We start from the raw sequence: 17800 nt of genomic DNA, 5'->3' as shown, positions 1-17800 counted from the left end.
AAACAGAAAGCGGTGACATTGTCAGCTGCTACAGAATCACACAGTGTTCCACAATGTCATCAATACAATACAACAGTGAATAATCAGTGTGTCCTCGGTCCTTCTACTGGGACCTCCAGTCTGGCGTCAATCACTATCAACAGATATGAGAACAATCCATAACATTTATCATCAAGTCTAGTGACCATCAACCCACACCTTGAATGTCACAAGAAGAACAATGGAAACCATGTGTATTACAGAAGCTCTGAACTAAACATTGTGTTGATCCCTCTAAATTAAATATGAGCTTTACTGGTCTTAAATGTCCCCATTACAAAATGTTTATGGTGTATATATATATATATATATTTATATATAAAACTCTAAATACCTACATGGCTCTCAGAAATCTTCTTAATTGAGTGTCTCAGCTCTAAAGAGAGTGTATGTGAAATATATTGATCTATGTGTATGAAATGTACATTACAATCTCCAGCTTTCTTGTTTCCAGAGTAATGCAGCAATAATGAATGCAATAGATGGGTGTATCTGTCACTCTGGAACCATTCCTACCTGTGTACGGTGCAATGCAGTTATGCCCACATCCATTGTGGCAGCATTTTTCATCATTGGGGCAGTCACTGTCATTGGAACATAACTCAGCACACGTCCCTACGCCCCAGCCCCATCGTCTACGAGGGCACACTCCAGGCTTTGCTTTGGGACAACACAATTTGAGCAGACATGTCAGGGAACCCGACTTACCACAAAGAGACATGAACACGGACAAAATTGGACTGAACCATTTTCTGGAAATCAGTCATATTTGTGTGTAGATGGTTACGGTAAGTTTGTAGGCCATACTCCAAGTAATTTTGTGTCTAATTAATAGTTTTGGAGACATTTGTCCCCCATCATCAATGTTTCCCCCATAACACCCATGAAAACGCATGACAGCCTTCTGAACACTCACAATCTATTGGTTCAAATAAGTAGGTTGAAAACATTGTATGTTAACTAAAATGGGCTGTGCAGCTAGTTACACACAGACACACAAACAGTGCTATTAAGATGCAGAAATAATCATTTCTAGTTAAATGAACATATGAGACAAATTGACAAACACATATGTTGACTGAATTTTTGCATACGTTTTCTCAAGTTGGAGCTAAGTTTGGGCCAACTAAAAATGTTAAGTTCAGGTAACACTTTTATCTAGAAGTTGAATAAACTGAAAAAGGCTTTGGAACCACTTACTTCATAATAATTAGTTGAAACAACTAGAATTTATTTGACAGTGTATGTGTAAAATGGACAAGGGTAGGCTGGATTGTTTCAAAGTCATAATGGCTGGCTTGTATTTCTTAGTAAGGTTGCAACAAAATAGGTTGCAAAGGGACTATGCACAATTATAGGCTATTGTTTATAACCAATTAGGTAGACTATAACACCTAAGTCAAGTGTAGCAGACTTCTTAAAATAAATCATCAAATTGTCACAGTTTGTTTCATGACAAACAATGCAAAGTAGACTAATTAGAACAACTCACCTGTAGATGTGCCTCCCGTTTCTGCAGCAGAGACTATTTTCAAATCTACAAATGCCAACAGAAAAAGAACCAAAGCACAACGCGCTGACAAATTCATGTCCATGCTGACTTCAAGACTGTTAGAGCAAATGCAGTCCAAATCAATTTAATAGAAGAGGAGGAGACCATAATATGTATTAACCTTAGATGACTAAGAGGGGGGCGCTGCTTTGAAGCCACCGCACAGCCATTTTGGTACTCCTCCTTCATTGTAAAAAAAAAAAGCTATAGAAATGCATTTATTAATGTCTACATTTGTTTTTTGACAAATATATTCTATTACAGACACCTTAATGCATACATGCAAATTATATTAATTGAACTGAACATGTACATTTTATATTTTGAGAGTGTTAATGTTACTGCCCCCACCACAACAAATAAATACTTAAATACATGAAATTGTGTCCTTGAAACATTTTATTGAAATATTGTAGAATTCCATTCATTCCTATGGAGGACTGCTCTTTCTGGGATGTGCCAATGTGGCGGCCTGTGGCTTCAAAGCCTCTCATTGGCCATTACAAAGCATCAGCAATCCAGGGTTTATACACATCAATGAGAGACCATAGAAAAGATGAATGCACAAGGAACAATGCGTCTGCAGGGTCCCTATGCCCATCAATTTACATTCCGAGTTCGGATCCGAACACTTGCTTAGGTCACATGTAATGAGAATAATTAAAGAGGATATATGGAACTTGTGCCTCTGGGGGTGTTCTTGATCCAAAAGTGGTCCCCCAAATGGACAGTAATATTGTCCAGAAATTAAGTCAAAATTTGATGTAAACAATTCACAACTAAACGTCAATAGTGTGTCTTCAACTGAGTTTGTAGTTCAATGACTGAATGCATTTCTGTTAAACTGCAGGTGAAAATCCACAATGTATAATGATTCATAACGAAATGTTTCAAAGTACAGTATGTGGAGAGCCATAACACTGTTGATGGGTTCATTTTTGGGCAACGGTTGGGCTCTGTTTACATGGTATATGATTTTTTACTTGTAATTAATCTTAAGAAATAGGCCTATACATGTCCCAAAATAACTTTTTTAATTTCTATCAAATATTTTCTCTCTCATCTGTCTTGTTGTTGATGGGCAGACCTATACGCTTTTATCATTTTATTACACTGATATCTTGTAGCTTAGAGCGGACAACTATTTGGCGGACTAAATCAATTCTCAACATTGGATTTTCTTACATTATTCTCTCACAATAACGTTGTAGGACTATACACATCACATTCTATATGACTGACTGTTAACCTGTCTCCTACCCTTCATCTACACTGATTGAAGTGGTTTTAACAGGTGAAATTAATAAGGGATCGCAGCTTCACCTGGTCAGTCTAGATCAGTCTATGTTCATAATATTTTGTACAGTCAGTCCATGTTGTGGTTGACAAAGTGATTAGCCATTTGATTCGCCGTTCAGGAGTCTTATGGCTTGGGGTAGAAGATATTTAGGAGCCTCTTGGACCTAGACTTGGTGCTCCGGTACTGCTTGCCGTGCGGTAGCAGAGAGAACAGTCTATGACTAGGGTGGCTGGAGTCTTTGACCATTTTTAGGGCCTTCCTCTGACACCGCCTGGTATAGAGGTCCTGGGTGGCAGGAAGATTGTCCCCGGTGATGTTCTGGGCCGTAAGCACTACCCTCTGTAGTGCCTTGCAGGCAGAGGCCAAGCAGTTGCCATACAAGGCAGTGAACCAACCCGTCAGGATGCTCTCGATGGTGCAGCTGTAAAATCTTTTGAGGATCTGAGGACCCATGCCAAATCTTTTCAGTCTACTGAGGGGGAATAGGTTTTGTCGTGCCCTCTTCACAACTGTCTTGGTGTGCTTGGACCATGTTAGTTTGTTGGTGATGTGGACGCCAAGGATCTTGAATCCTGCTCCACTACAGCCCTATCAATGAGAATGGGGCGTGCTCGGTCCTCCTTTTTACTGCAGTCCACAATCATCTCCTTTGTCTTGGTCACGTTGAGTTGGAGTTGTTGTCCTTGCACCACATGGTCAGGTCTCTGACCTCCTCACCATAGGCTGTCTCATCGTTGTCAGTGATCAGGTCTACCACTGTTGTGTCATCAGCAAACTTAATGATGGTGTTGGAATAGTGCCTGGTCGTGCAGTCATGAGTGAACAGGGAGTACAGGAAGGGGCTGAGCACGCACCCCTACCCTTACCACCTGGGGGTGGCCTATCATGAAATCCAGGATTCAGTTACAGAGGGAGGTGTTTAGTCCAAGGGTCCTTATCTTAGTGATGAGCTTTGAGGGCACTATGGTGTTGAACACTGAGCTGTAGTCAATGAATAGCATTCTCACATAGGTGTTCCTTTTGTCCAGGTGTGACAGGGCAGTGTGGAGTGCAATAGAGGTTGCATAGTCTGTGGATCTTTTGGTGTGGTGAGTGCTGCAGACATGAGTACTACGGGTCGGTAGTCATTTAGGCAGGCTATCTTAGTTTTTCTTGGGCACAGGGACTATGGTGGTCTGCTTGAAACATGTTGGAATTACAGACTCAGACAGGGAGAGGTTGAAAAGGTCAGTGAAGACACTTGCCAGTTGGTCAGCGCATGCTCTGAGAACACGTCCTGGTAGTCTGTCTGGCCCTGCGGCCTTGTGAATGTTGACCTGTTTGAAGGTCTTACTCACATCGGCTGCGGAAAGCGTGATCACACAGTTGTCCGGAACAGCTGATGCTCTCGTGCATGTTTCAGTGTTACTTGCCTCGAAGCGAGCATAGAAGTTATTTAGCTCGTCTGGTAGGCTCGTGTCACTGGGCAGCTCGCGGCTCTGCTTCCCTTTGTAGTCTGTAATAGTTTGCAGGACCTGCCACATTTGACGAACGTCGGAGCCGGTGTAGTACGATTTAATATTAGTCCTGTGTTGGCACTTTGCCTGTTTGATGGGTCGTCAGAGGGCACAGCGGGATTTATTATAAGATCTCTGGCGCTCTAGGTCGACGGGTTCCGGCTCCTTAGCAGAGGTGACCGGTCTGCTCCTGATCCCCGGGATCGTCATCTTGGTCTGCGCCCTGAGTCTGGAGCCGCACGTCAGGGAGGGGGAACTGTCACGTGTGCTCCCTCTCCGGCTTCTAGGTCACCAGGCTGCTCGTTATGGCGCAGCCCTGTCACCATCGTTACGGTCATCACTGCGTTGTGACACTCACCTGGACTCCATCACCTCCCTGATTACCTGCCCTATATTTGTCACTCGCTTCGGTTCCTTCCCCAGGCGTCATTGTTTCTGTTTCAGTTTGGTCTGTGCGTTGTTTGTGTTTCTTGTTTTCTATTATGTTTCGTTGATTGATTAAATCACTCACTCCCTGAACTTGCTTCCCAACTCTCAGCGCACATCGTTACACTAATATTCATAAGACCATTACATAAGATATGTAATATAGGTCTTTATAAACGACTTTACTAATCATCAGTTAAGTCTTTTTGCGTGGCCTCATCTAAAGTGTGGGCTATTTATACATAATAAATACTAAATACTTTCTAAACAATAAGCATACAATATTCCGAAACGGTCACGCTGTTGCGATACGGTGATGTGTAACTTCAGACAAACTCTATGTTGAGTAACATAATGTTTTTAGTCCACAAATGCTTTTCTTAATTACATAAATGCTTCAAAATTCGCAAAAAGTGACATTAGCTGATGAAGATGATCTCATAGAATAAAACGTATAAGATCTCCAAAACCTGTCTTCACCACAAAACGTATTTTCAGCGTTTATCCAAAAACCCTACAAAAACTTTTCCAATAGGCTTTGTTCAAAGATCCATGGCGGAGTTAGTCCCTACAAAGAGACATCATTACTATTACTCTCTATACATGTTAGCAATTGGGAGTCTCCAACCCTTGCAAAAGTGACCTCACAGTCCTAATCACGGTGTAAGGAAATGTATGCTCAATACAAAATGATAACCAGTTCATCGCAGCTCTGCCACAAAAATGGAATAGGCAATTACTTAAAACAGAAAGGAATGAATTAATCGCAAATGGCTTAAAATGACCAATATAAATCGTAACATGTATCAATTTCACTTATGGTCAAGAGGGTTGACAACTCTACCGCATAAAATTCAAGATAGTTGGGAACAGATTTTCGATATCCCAACACCATGGCATCAGATTTATTGAAGTAATATACAAAGTAACAACTGAAGCATCAATCATTTCTTTTCAATTTAAGCTATTATATAAGATTCCCGCTACAAAAAGAATGCTCAGTATATGGGGCATTGAACAGAATCAATAGAGTATCTATTTTGGTACTGTCCATCTGTGGCTTGTTTTTGGAGTCAGGTTCAGGAATGGTTGTTAACATGGGTGCCACTGGGCGCACATTTGGGGGTTTTGCCCTAGCACTACACAGCTGATTCAAATAACCAACTCATCATCAAGCTTTGATTATTTTCATCAGCTGTGTAGTGCTAGAGCAAAAACCAAAACGTGAACCCAGGAGGAGCCCCAGGACCGAGTTTGGGAAACCCTGCCCTATGGTACTGCCCAGGGACACAGTGATTTAATGCAAAGTGGTGGATTGTGGGCATGCGCCTGCCACGGAGGAACATGCAAATCTTCCACTGTTTGATGTCAGAGTATCTCACCATTGTCCCAGGGGACATGAGGACTACCTCCAAATCATCTCGCATCTGACGCACCAGGGCTGTCCCCTTTGTGTGTCCAAGTTGTTTCCACCGAGATGGATGACGATATTCACGAACACAACTCGACTCGGCGAGAGAGAATATTTCAGAACCCTTCAACTGGGAACAGCTCGGCCATATTTCCGGCTCGTGTAGTCGTCTATTTAGCCAGCTGCATTGTGTAATCACATAGCAAATATTTGCTTCAGTCTTTGTTTCCTTGCTCTCGCCAATTTTCTGTGAGCAATGATCAGTATGATTATGAGCATGGATCTTATCAATAAATAAAACGTACAACATCGTGAAGATTCACAAGGAAAGCATGTGTTAAACTATATTATAAAGTGGGTGGTTCGTGCCCCGAATGCTGATTGGCTGACAGCCGTGGAATATCAGGCTGTATACCACGGGTATGACAAAACATTTATTTTTACAGCTTCAATTACGTTGGTAATCAGTTTATAATAGCAATAAGGAACCTCGGGGGTTTGTGGTATATGGCCAATATACCACGGCTAAGGCCTGTATGTCAAGGCACGTGCTAAGAACAGTCGGTGGCTTGTTTTTGGAGTCAGGTTCAGGAATCTGTACACTGGTATATTGGCCGTATTTTTTTACATATATTTTTTTACCTTTATTTAACTAGGCAAGTCAGTTAAGAACAAATTCTTATTTTCAATGACGGCCTAGGAACAGTGGGTTAACTGCCTGTTCAGGGACAGAACGACACCTGCATACCTCCTTGTGCATTTTTACTTAATTATAATGTTCTATAATAAGGTTGCACGATCACCTTCCGGTGTAAAAACCATGGAAATTAAAAACAAAACACTATGATTAAACTGAGAACAGGCATTGGTCTGAAGCCGGAAAATGAAGGATATTCACATGAGCACCACACAAGTCTCAAATAACCCGCTAAAAAACCAAGCACAGGTGTTCAAAATCTTGTTTTATTCAAATTCAGCAGTCCACATGAGTTTGTCAATTCACATACTGCCGTTTGTCAATTCACATACTGCCCATGAAAATTGTCCAGTTTCCATAAAAGCTATGATCATTTTTCATATTTATTATTGCATAAAATCATCCGTTTTCATTGACATAATTGTACATGTAATGATTTGTATGTTCTACTTATTTCTTATAACTAATAAGAACTTCCAATAAAGCTTCAATGGCTCACTGCAGGCATAGAATCAACATATCCGGAAACACATCTGTTCCCCGGGGCACTGGCCATCTTTGTAACAGTACTCGGCACACATGTAGGTCCCGTTGGGCAGGACACAGCGACCGGGTTTCACTATGGTAACAAATTAAAAGTTGTCAGTTATACAGTAGAAACATAAGTGTAATAGGAATTTCCAAGATAACAATCGAGAAAAGCAGTCGCAGGTAAAGTCAATCAAATCTATCCATAATAAATCGATACATGTAAAATGTATATGTACAATGTATGTGCATGTACAGAGGGGAGAACAAGTATTTGATACACTGCCGATTTTGATTTGATACACTGCCGATATCCATGTAAAATGTACATGTAAAATGTATATACATGAATATCCATATAAAATGTACATGTAAAATGTATATACATGAATATACAGCAGAAAAGCTGTAAAACTCCAAAATATTTGTGTCCTCCAAAGAGGTGGATTGGTTAATATTAATTATTTTTTATTTAGAAAAAAATTATATCCAGTTTATTACAAGCTGCAACAGGGAGACACTTCCAGCACAGAAGCATAGAAAATGTCTAACTGGCATCTTGGAGACATGCCCTTTACATTCTAATCAGACAGCAACAAATGTTCTGTAAACACCAGCTCTAGAGGCTTGTAGGAAGTCAAAACAAACAGGCTGTCAGCTGCTACAGAATCACACAGTGTTCACAGAATGTCATCAATACAACATAACAGTGAATAATCAGTGTGTCCTCGGCCCTTGTACCTCAAGTCCGGCGTTAATCTCTATCAACAGATATGAGAACAATCCATAACATTCAGCATCAAGTCTAGTGACCATCAATCCACACCTTGAGTGTCACAAGTAGAACACTGGAAATCATCCGTACACTGATTCTTTCCATTGAGGTCTTTTCCCTGAAATATTTTACTTTCATTTATCTAGGCAAGTCAGTTAAGAAAAAAAATCTTATTTTCAATGACGGCCTAGGAACAGTGGGTTAACTGCCTTGTTCTTAACGACAGATTTTTACCTTGTCAGCTCAGGGATTTGCTCTTGCAACCTTTCGGTTACTAGTCCGACGCTCTAACCACTAGGCTACCCTGCCGCCAACGGTCCACCAACCAAAGGACATCCAGCCAACATGACACAACTGTGAGAAGCATTGGAGTCAACATGGGCCAGCATCCCTATGGAACGCTTTAAACACCTTGTAGACCCCATGCCCTGATGAATTGAGGCTTTTCTTAGGGCAAAAAGGGGTGCAATTCAAAAATATCTATGTGTATGAAATGTACATTACAAGACTCAGCTTTCTTGTTTCCAGAGTAATGCAGCAATAATGAATGCAGTGGATGGGTGTATCTGTCACTCTGGAACCATTCCTACCTGTGTCGGTGCAATGCAGTCATGCCCACATCCATTGTGGCAGCATTTTTCATTATTGGGGCAGTCACTGTCATTGGAGCATAACTCCGCACACATCCCCACGCCCCATCGTCTACGAGGGCACACTCCAGGCTTTGCTTTGGGACAACACAATTTGAGCAGACATGTCAGGGAACCCGACTTACCACAAAGAGACATGAACACGGACAAAATTGGACTGAACCATTTTCTGGAAATCAGTCATATTTGTGTGGAGATGGTTACGATAAAAAGGAATTTGTATTTGTAGGAAGTCAAAACAGAAAGCGGTGACATTGTCAGCTGCTACAGAATCACACAGTGTTCCACAATGTCATCAATACAATACAACAGTGAATAATCAGTGTGTCCTCGGTCCTTCTACTGGGACCTCCAGTCTGGCGTCAATCACTATCAACAGATATGAGAACAATCCATAACATTTATCATCAAGTCTAGTGACCATCAACCCACACCTTGAATGTCACAAGAAGAACAATGGAAACCATGTGTATTACAGAAGCTCTGAACTAAACATTGTGTTGATCCCTCTAAATTAAATATGAGCTTTACTGGTCTTAAATGTCCCCATTACAAAATGTTTATGGTGTATATGTTACGGTGCGTGAATGAGGACCCAAAAGCGAATCAACTTAAACAGAGCTTCTTTAATTACCAAACATAGGTAGGCTCAGATGGACCGGCAGATTCCGACAGGACAGGACAAGGTTACAGCAAACATGACGACAGTCTGGTTCAGGCATGAATGACACAAACAAACAAGAATCCGACAAGGACAGGAGCAGAAACAGAGAGAGATATAGGGACCTAATCAGAGGGAAAAAAGGGAACAGGTGGGGAACGGGGTGAATGGGTAGTTAGAGGAGACAAGGGACAGCTGGGGGAAAGCGGGGGAGAAAAGGTAACCTAACACGACCAGCAGAGGGAGACAGGGTGAAGGGAAAGGACAGAGACAAGACAACATGACAGTACCCCCCCACTCACCGAGCGCCTCCTGGCGCACTCGAGGAGGAAACCTGGCGGCAACGGAGGAAATCATCAATCAGCGCACGGTCCAGCACGTCCCGAGAGGGAACCCAACTCCTCTCCTCAGGACCGTACCCCTCCCAGTCAACTAGGTACTGATGACCACGGCCCCGAGGACGCATGTCCAAGATTTTACGGACCCTGTAGATAGGTGCGCCCTCGACAAGGATGGGGGGGGGGGGGGGAAGACGAGCGGGGGCGCGAAGAACGGGCTTAACACAGGAGACATGGAAGACCGGGTGGACGCGACGAAGATATCACGGAAGAAGAAGTCGCACCGCGACAGGATTAATGACCTGAGAGATACGGAATGGACCAATGAACCGCGGGGTCAACTTGCGAGAAGCCGTCTTAAGGGGAAGGTTCTGAGTGGAGAGCCAAACTCTCTGACCGCGACAATATCTAGGGCTCTTAGTTCTACGCTTATTAGCAGCTCTCACAGTCTGCGCCCTATAACGGCAAAGTGCAGACCTGACCCTCTTCCAGGGTGGCCGGCTAACTTGGCAGAGTGAGCCCACTGAAGAACGGCCAGACGAGTAGGAACGGGAACGAAAAGAAGGTTCCTAGGACAAGCGCGCGGCGACGGAGTTTGAGTGAGTGCTTGCTTTACCTGCCTCTCAATTCCCCAGACAGTCAACCCGACAACACGCCCCTCAGGGAGAATCCCCTCGGGGTCAGTGGAGGCTACTGAAGAACTGAAGAGACGAGACAAAGCATCAGGCTTGGTGTTCTTAGAGCCCGGACGATAAGAAATCACGAACTCGAAACGAGCGAAAAACAGCGCCCAACGCGCCTGACGCGCATTAAGTCGTTTGGCAGAACGGATGTACTCAAGGTTCCTATGGTCAGTCCAAACGACAAAAGGAACGGTCGCCCCCTCCAACCACTGTCGCCATTCGCCTAGGGCTAACCGGATGGCGAGCAGTTCGCGGTTACCCACATCATAGTTACGTTCCGACGGCGACAGGCGATGAGAAAAATACGCGCATGGGTGGACCTTGTCGTCAGAGAGGGAGCGCTGAGAAAGGATGGCTCCCACTCCCACCTCTGACGCGTCAACCTCGACAACGAACTGTCTAGAGACGTCAGGTGTAACAAGGATAGGAGCGGATGTAAAACGATTCTTGAGGAGATCAAAAGCTCCCTGGGCGGAAACGGACCACTTAAAGCACGTCTTGACAGAAGTAAGGGCTGTGAGAGGAGCTGCCACCTGACCGAAATTACGGATGAAACGACGATAGAAGTTCGCGAAGCCGAGAAAGCGCTGCAGCTCGACGCGTGACTTAGGGACGGGCCAATCAATGACAGCTTGGACCTTAGCGGGATCCATCTTAATGCCTTCAGCGGAAATAACAGAACCGAGAAATGTGACGGAGGAGGCATGAAAAGTGCACTTCTCAGCCTTCACAAAAAGACAATTCTCTAAAAGGCGCTGGAGGACACGTCGAACGTGCTGAACATGAATCTGGAGTGACGGTGAAAAAATCAGGATATCGTCAAGGTAAACGAAAACAAAGATGTTCAGCATGTCTCTCAGGACATCATTGACTAATGCCTGAAAGACAGCTGGAGCGTTAGCGAGGCCGAAAGGAAGAACCCGGTATTCAAAGTGCCCTAACGGAGTGTTAAACGCCGTCTTCCACTCGTCCCCCTCCCTGATGCGCACGAGATGGTAAGCGTTACGAAGGTCCAACTTAGTGAAAAACCTGGCTCCCTGCAGGATCTCGAAGGCTGAAGACATAAGAGGAAGCGGATAACGATTCTTCACTGTTATGTCATTCAGCCCTCGATAATCTATGCAGGGGCGCAGAGACCCGTCCTTCTTCTTGACAAAAAAAACCCCCGCTCCGGCGGGAGAGGAGGAGGGGACTATGGTACCGGCGTCAAGAGCTACAGACAAATAATCTTCGAGAGCCTTACGTTCGGGAGCCGACAGAGAGTATAGTCTACCCCGGGGGGGGGTGGTTCCCGGAAGGAGATCAATACTACAATCATACGACCGGTGTGGAGGAAGAGAGGTGGCCCTGGACCGACTGAACACCGTGCGCAGATCGTGATATTCCTCCGGCACCCCTGTCAAATCACCAGGCTCCTCCTGTGAAGAAGAGACAGAGGAAACAGGAGGGATAGCAGACATTAAACATTTCACATGACAAGAGACGTTCCAGGAGAGGATAGAATTACTAGACCAATTAATGGAAGGATTATGACAAACTAGCCAGGGATGGCCCAAAACAACAGGTGTAAAAGGTGAACGAAAAATTAAAAAATAAATGGTTTCACTATGATTACCAGAAACAGTGAGGGTTAAAGGTAGCGTCTCACGCTGAATCCTGGGGAGAGGACTACCATCCAGGGCGAACAAGGCCGTGGGCTTCTTTAACTGTCTGAGAGGAATGTCATGTTCCCGAGCCCAGGTCTCGTCCATAAAACAGCCCTCCGCCCCAGAGTCTATTAAGGCACTGCAGGAAGCTGACGAACCGGTCCAGCGTAGATGGACCGACAAGGTAGTGCAGGATCTTGAAGGAGAGACAGGAGTAGTAGCGCTCACCAGTAGCCCTCCGCTTACTGACGAGCTCTGGCCTTTTACTGGACATGAAGTGACAAAATGACCAGCGGAACCGCAATAGAGACAGAGGCGGTTGGTGATTCTCCGTTCCCTCTCCTCAGTCGAGATGCGGATACCTCCCAGCTGCATGGGCTCAGCACCCGAGCCGGCAGAGGAAGATGGTAGTGATGCGGAGAGGGAGGCGACGGAGAGCGCGAGCTCCTTTCCACGAGCTCGGTGACGAAGATCAACCCGTCGCTCAATGCGAATAGCGAGTTCAATCAAGGAATCCACGCTGGAAGGAACCTCCCGGGAGAGAATCTCATCCTTTACCTCTGCGCGGAAACCCTCCAGAAGGCGAGCGAGCAAGGCCGGCTCGTTCCAGCCACTGGAGACAGCAAGAGTGCGAAACTCAATAGAGTAGTCTGTTATGGATCGATTGCCTTGACATAGAGAAGACAGGGCCCTGGAAGCCTCCTCCCCAAAAACAGATCGATCAAAAACCCGTATCATCTCCTCCTTAAAGTCTTGATACTGGTTAGTACACTCAGCCCTTGCCTCCCAGATTGCCGTGCCCCACTCACGAGCCCGTCCAATAAGGAGAGATATGACGTAGGCGACACGAGCAGTGCTCCTGGAGTAAGTGTTGGGCTGGAGAGAAAACACAATATCACACTGGGTGAGGAACGAGCGGCATTCAGTGGGCTCCCCAGAGTAACACGGCGGGTTATTGATTCTGGGCTCCGGAGATTCGAAAGCCCTGGAAGTGACCGGTGGATCGAGGCGGAGATGGTGAACCTGTTCTGTGAGGTTGGAGACTTGGGTGGCCAGGGTCTCAACGGCATGTCGAGCAGCAGACAATTCCTGCTTGTGTCTGCCTAGCATCGCTCCCTGGATCTCGACGGCTGAGTGGAGAGGATCCGAAGTCGCTGGGTCCATTCTTGGTCGGATTCTTCTGTTACGGTGCGTGAATGAGGACCCAAAAGCGAATCAACTTAAACAGAGCTTCTTTAATTACCAAACATAGGTAGGCTCAGATGGACCGGCAGATTCCGACAGGACAGGACAAGGTTACAGCAAACATGACGACAGTCTGGTTCAGGCATGAATGACACAAACAAACAAGAATCCGACAAGGACAGGAGCAGAAACAGAGAGAGATATAGGGACCTAATCAGAGGGAAAAAAGGGAACAGGTGGGGAACGGGGTGAATGGGTAGTTAGAGGAGACAAGGGACAGCTGGGGGAAAGCGGGGGAGAAAAGGTAACCTAACACGACCAGCAGAGGGAGACAGGGTGAAGGGAAAGGACAGAGACAAGACAACATGACAGTATATATATATATATATATATTTATATATAAAACTCTAAATACCTACATGGCTCTCAGAAATCTTCTTAATTGAGTGTCTCAGCTCTAAAGAGAGTGTATGTGAAATATATTGATCTATGTGTATGAAATGTACATTACAATCTCCAGCTTTCTTGTTTCCAGAGTAATGCAGCAATATTGAATGCAATAGATGGGTGTATCTGTCACTCTGGGACCATATCCTACCTGTGTACGGTGCAATGCAGTCATGCCCACATCCATTGTGGCAGCATTTTTCATCATTGGGGCAGTCACTGTCATTGGAACATAACTCAGCACACGTCCCTACGCCCCAGCCCCATTGTCTACGAGGGCACACTCCAGGCTTTGCTTTGGGACAACACAATTTGAGCAGACATGTCAGGGAACCCGACTTACCACAAAGAGACATGAACACGGACAAAATTGGACTGAACCATTTTCTGGAAATCAGTCATATTTGTGTGTAGATGGTTACGGTAAGTTTGTAGGCCATACTCCAAGTAATTTTGTGTCTAATTAATAGTTTTGGAGACATTTGTCCCCCATCATCAATGTTTCCCCCATAACACCCATGAAAACGCATGACAGCCTTCTGAACACTCACAATCTATTGGTTCAAATAAGTAGGTTGAAAACATTGTATGTTAACTAAAATGGGCTGTGCAGCTAGTTACACACAGACACACAAACAGTGCTATTAAGATGCAGAAATAATCATTTCTAGTTAAATGAACATATGAGACAAATTGACAAACACATATGTTGACTGAATTTTTGCATACGTTTTCTCAAGTTGGAGCTAAGTTTGGGCCAACTAAAAATGTTAAGTTCAGGTAACACTTTTATCTAGAAGTTGAATAAACTGAAAAAGGCTTTGGAACCACTTACTTCATAATAATTAGTTGAAACAACTAGAATTTATTTGACAGTGTATGTGTAAAATGGACAAGGGTAGGCTGGATTGTTTCAAAGTCATAATGGCTGGCTTGTATTTCTTAGTAAGGTTGCAACAAAATAGGTTGCAAAGGGACTATGCACAATTATAGGCTATTGTTTATAACCAATTAGGTAGACTATAACACCTAAGTCAAGTGTAGCAGACTTCTTAAAATAAATCATCAAATTGTCACAGTTTGTTTCATGACAAACAATGCAAAGTAGACTAATTAGAACAACTCACCTGTAGATGTGCCTCCCGTTTCTGCAGCAGAGACTATTTTCAAATCTACAAATGCCAACAGAAAAAGAACCAAAGCACAACGCGCTGACAAATTCATGTCCATGCTGACTTCAAGACTGTTAGAGCAAATGCAGTCCAAATCAATTTAATAGAAGAGGAGGAGACCATAATATGTATTAACCTTAGATGACTAAGAGGGGGGCGCTGCTTTGAAGCCACCGCACAGCCATTTTGGTACTCCTCCTTCATTGTAAAAAAAAAAAGCTATAGAAATGCATTTATTAATGTCTACATTTGTTTTTTGACAAATATATTCTATTACAGACACCTTAATGCATACATGCAAATTATATTAATTGAACTGAACATGTACATTTTATATTTTGAGAGTGTTAATGTTACTGCCCCCACCACAACAAATAAATACTTAAATACATGAAATTGTGTCCTTGAAACATTTTATTGAAATATTGTAGAATTCCATTCATTCCTATGGAGGACTGCTCTTTCTGGGATGTGCCAATGTGGCGGCCTGTGGCTTCAAAGCCTCTCATTGGCCATTACAAAGCATCAGCAATCCAGGGTTTATACACATCAATGAGAGACCATAGAAAAGATGAATGCACAAGGAACAATGCGTCTGCAGGGTCCCTATGCCCATCAATTTACATTCCGAGTTCGGATCCGAACACTTGCTTAGGTCACATGTAATGAGAATAATTAAAGAGGATATATGGAACTTGTGCCTCTGGGGGTGTTCTTGATCCAAAAGTGGTCCCCCAAATGGACAGTAATATTGTCCAGAAATTAAGTCAAAATTTGATGTAAACAATTCACAACTAAACGTCAATAGTGTGTCTTCAACTGAGTTTGTAGTTCAATGACTGAATGCATTTCTGTTAAACTGCAGGTGAAAATCCACAATGTATAATGATTCATAACGAAATGTTTCAAAGTACAGTATGTGGAGAGCCATAACACTGTTGATGGGTTCATTTTTGGGCAACGGTTGGGCTCTGTTTACATGGTATATGATTTTTTACTTGTAATTAATCTTAAGAAATAGGCCTATACATGTCCCAAAATAACTTTTTTAATTTCTATCAAATATTTTCTCTCTCATCTGTCTTGTTGTTGATGGGCAGACCTATACGCTTTTATCATTTTATTACACTGATATCTTGTAGCTTAGAGCGGACAACTATTTGGCGGACTAAATCAATTCTCAACATTGGATTTTCTTACATTATTCTCTCACAATAACGTTGTAGGACTATACACATCACATTCTATATGACTGACTGTTAACCTGTCTCCTACCCTTCATCTACACTGATTGAAGTGGTTTTAACAGGTGAAATTAATAAGGGATCGCAGCTTCACCTGGTCAGTCTAGATCAGTCTATGTTCATAATATTTTGTACAGTCAGTCCATGTTGTGGTTGACAAAGTGATTAGCCATTTGATTCGCCGTTCAGGAGTCTTATGGCTTGGGGTAGAAGATATTTAGGAGCCTCTTGGACCTAGACTTGGTGCTCCGGTACTGCTTGCCGTGCGGTAGCAGAGAGAACAGTCTATGACTAGGGTGGCTGGAGTCTTTGACCATTTTTAGGGCCTTCCTCTGACACCGCCTGGTATAGAGGTCCTGGGTGGCAGGAAGATTGTCCCCGGTGATGTTCTGGGCCGTAAGCACTACCCTCTGTAGTGCCTTGCAGGCAGAGGCCAAGCAGTTGCCATACAAGGCAGTGAACCAACCCGTCAGGATGCTCTCGATGGTGCAGCTGTAAAATCTTTTGAGGATCTGAGGACCCATGCCAAATCTTTTCAGTCTACTGAGGGGGAATAGGTTTTGTCGTGCCCTCTTCACAACTGTCTTGGTGTGCTTGGACCATGTTAGTTTGTTGGTGATGTGGACGCCAAGGATCTTGAATCCTGCTCCACTACAGCCCTATCAATGAGAATGGGGCGTGCTCGGTCCTCCTTTTTACTGCAGTCCACAATCATCTCCTTTGTCTTGGTCACGTTGAGTTGGAGTTGTTGTCCTTGCACCACATGGTCAGGTCTCTGACCTCCTCACCATAGGCTGTCTCATCGTTGTCAGTGATCAGGTCTACCACTGTTGTGTCATCAGCAAACTTAATGATGGTGTTGGAATAGTGCCTGGTCGTGCAGTCATGAGTGAACAGGGAGTACAGGAAGGGGCTGAGCACGCACCCCTACCCTTACCACCTGGGGGTGGCCTATCATGAAATCCAGGATTCAGTTACAGAGGGAGGTGTTTAGTCCAAGGGTCCTTATCTTAGTGATGAGCTTTGAGGGCACTATGGTGTTGAACACTGAGCTGTAGTCAATGAATAGCATTCTCACATAGGTGTTCCTTTTGTCCAGGTGTGACAGGGCAGTGTGGAGTGCAATAGAGGTTGCATAGTCTGTGGATCTTTTGGTGTGGTGAGTGCTGCAGACATGAGTACTACGGGTCGGTAGTCATTTAGGCAGGCTATCTTAGTTTTTCTTGGGCACAGGGACTATGGTGGTCTGCTTGAAACATGTTGGAATTACAGACTCAGACAGGGAGAGGTTGAAAAGGTCAGTGAAGACACTTGCCAGTTGGTCAGCGCATGCTCTGAGAACACGTCCTGGTAGTCTGTCTGGCCCTGCGGCCTTGTGAATGTTGACCTGTTTGAAGGTCTTACTCACATCGGCTGCGGAAAGCGTGATCACACAGTTGTCCGGAACAGCTGATGCTCTCGTGCATGTTTCAGTGTTACTTGCCTCGAAGCGAGCATAGAAGTTATTTAGCTCGTCTGGTAGGCTCGTGTCACTGGGCAGCTCGCGGCTC

The 17800-nt window shown here is 44.1% G+C and overlaps 1 protein-coding gene across 1 annotated transcript in view; it reads right to left on the bottom strand.

Moving 5' to 3' along the window:
• Nucleotides 1-1628, bottom strand: part of LOC149981253 (uncharacterized) — a 33581-nt gene extending 31953 nt beyond the window's left edge. The window contains exons 1-2 of the mRNA XM_090185810.1: nucleotides 1532-1628; nucleotides 556-699 (exon numbers count right to left, since the gene is read on the bottom strand). Coding sequence (XP_090041936.1) covers nucleotides 556-699; nucleotides 1532-1628 — 241 coding nt within the window. The remainder of the gene's footprint in view (nucleotides 1-555; nucleotides 700-1531) is intronic.
• Between the last annotated feature and the right edge of the window lie 16172 nt (nucleotides 1629-17800).

The sequence above is a fragment of the Oncorhynchus mykiss genome, chromosome 9 (assembly GCF_057628025.1).
Source record: "Oncorhynchus mykiss isolate SJ-2025 chromosome 9, ASM5762802v1, whole genome shotgun sequence".
Lineage (NCBI taxonomy): Eukaryota > Metazoa > Chordata > Actinopteri > Salmoniformes > Salmonidae > Oncorhynchus > Oncorhynchus mykiss.
Note: the sequence above shows the minus strand (reverse complement) of the source record. Positions and strands in the feature narration are given on the sequence as shown.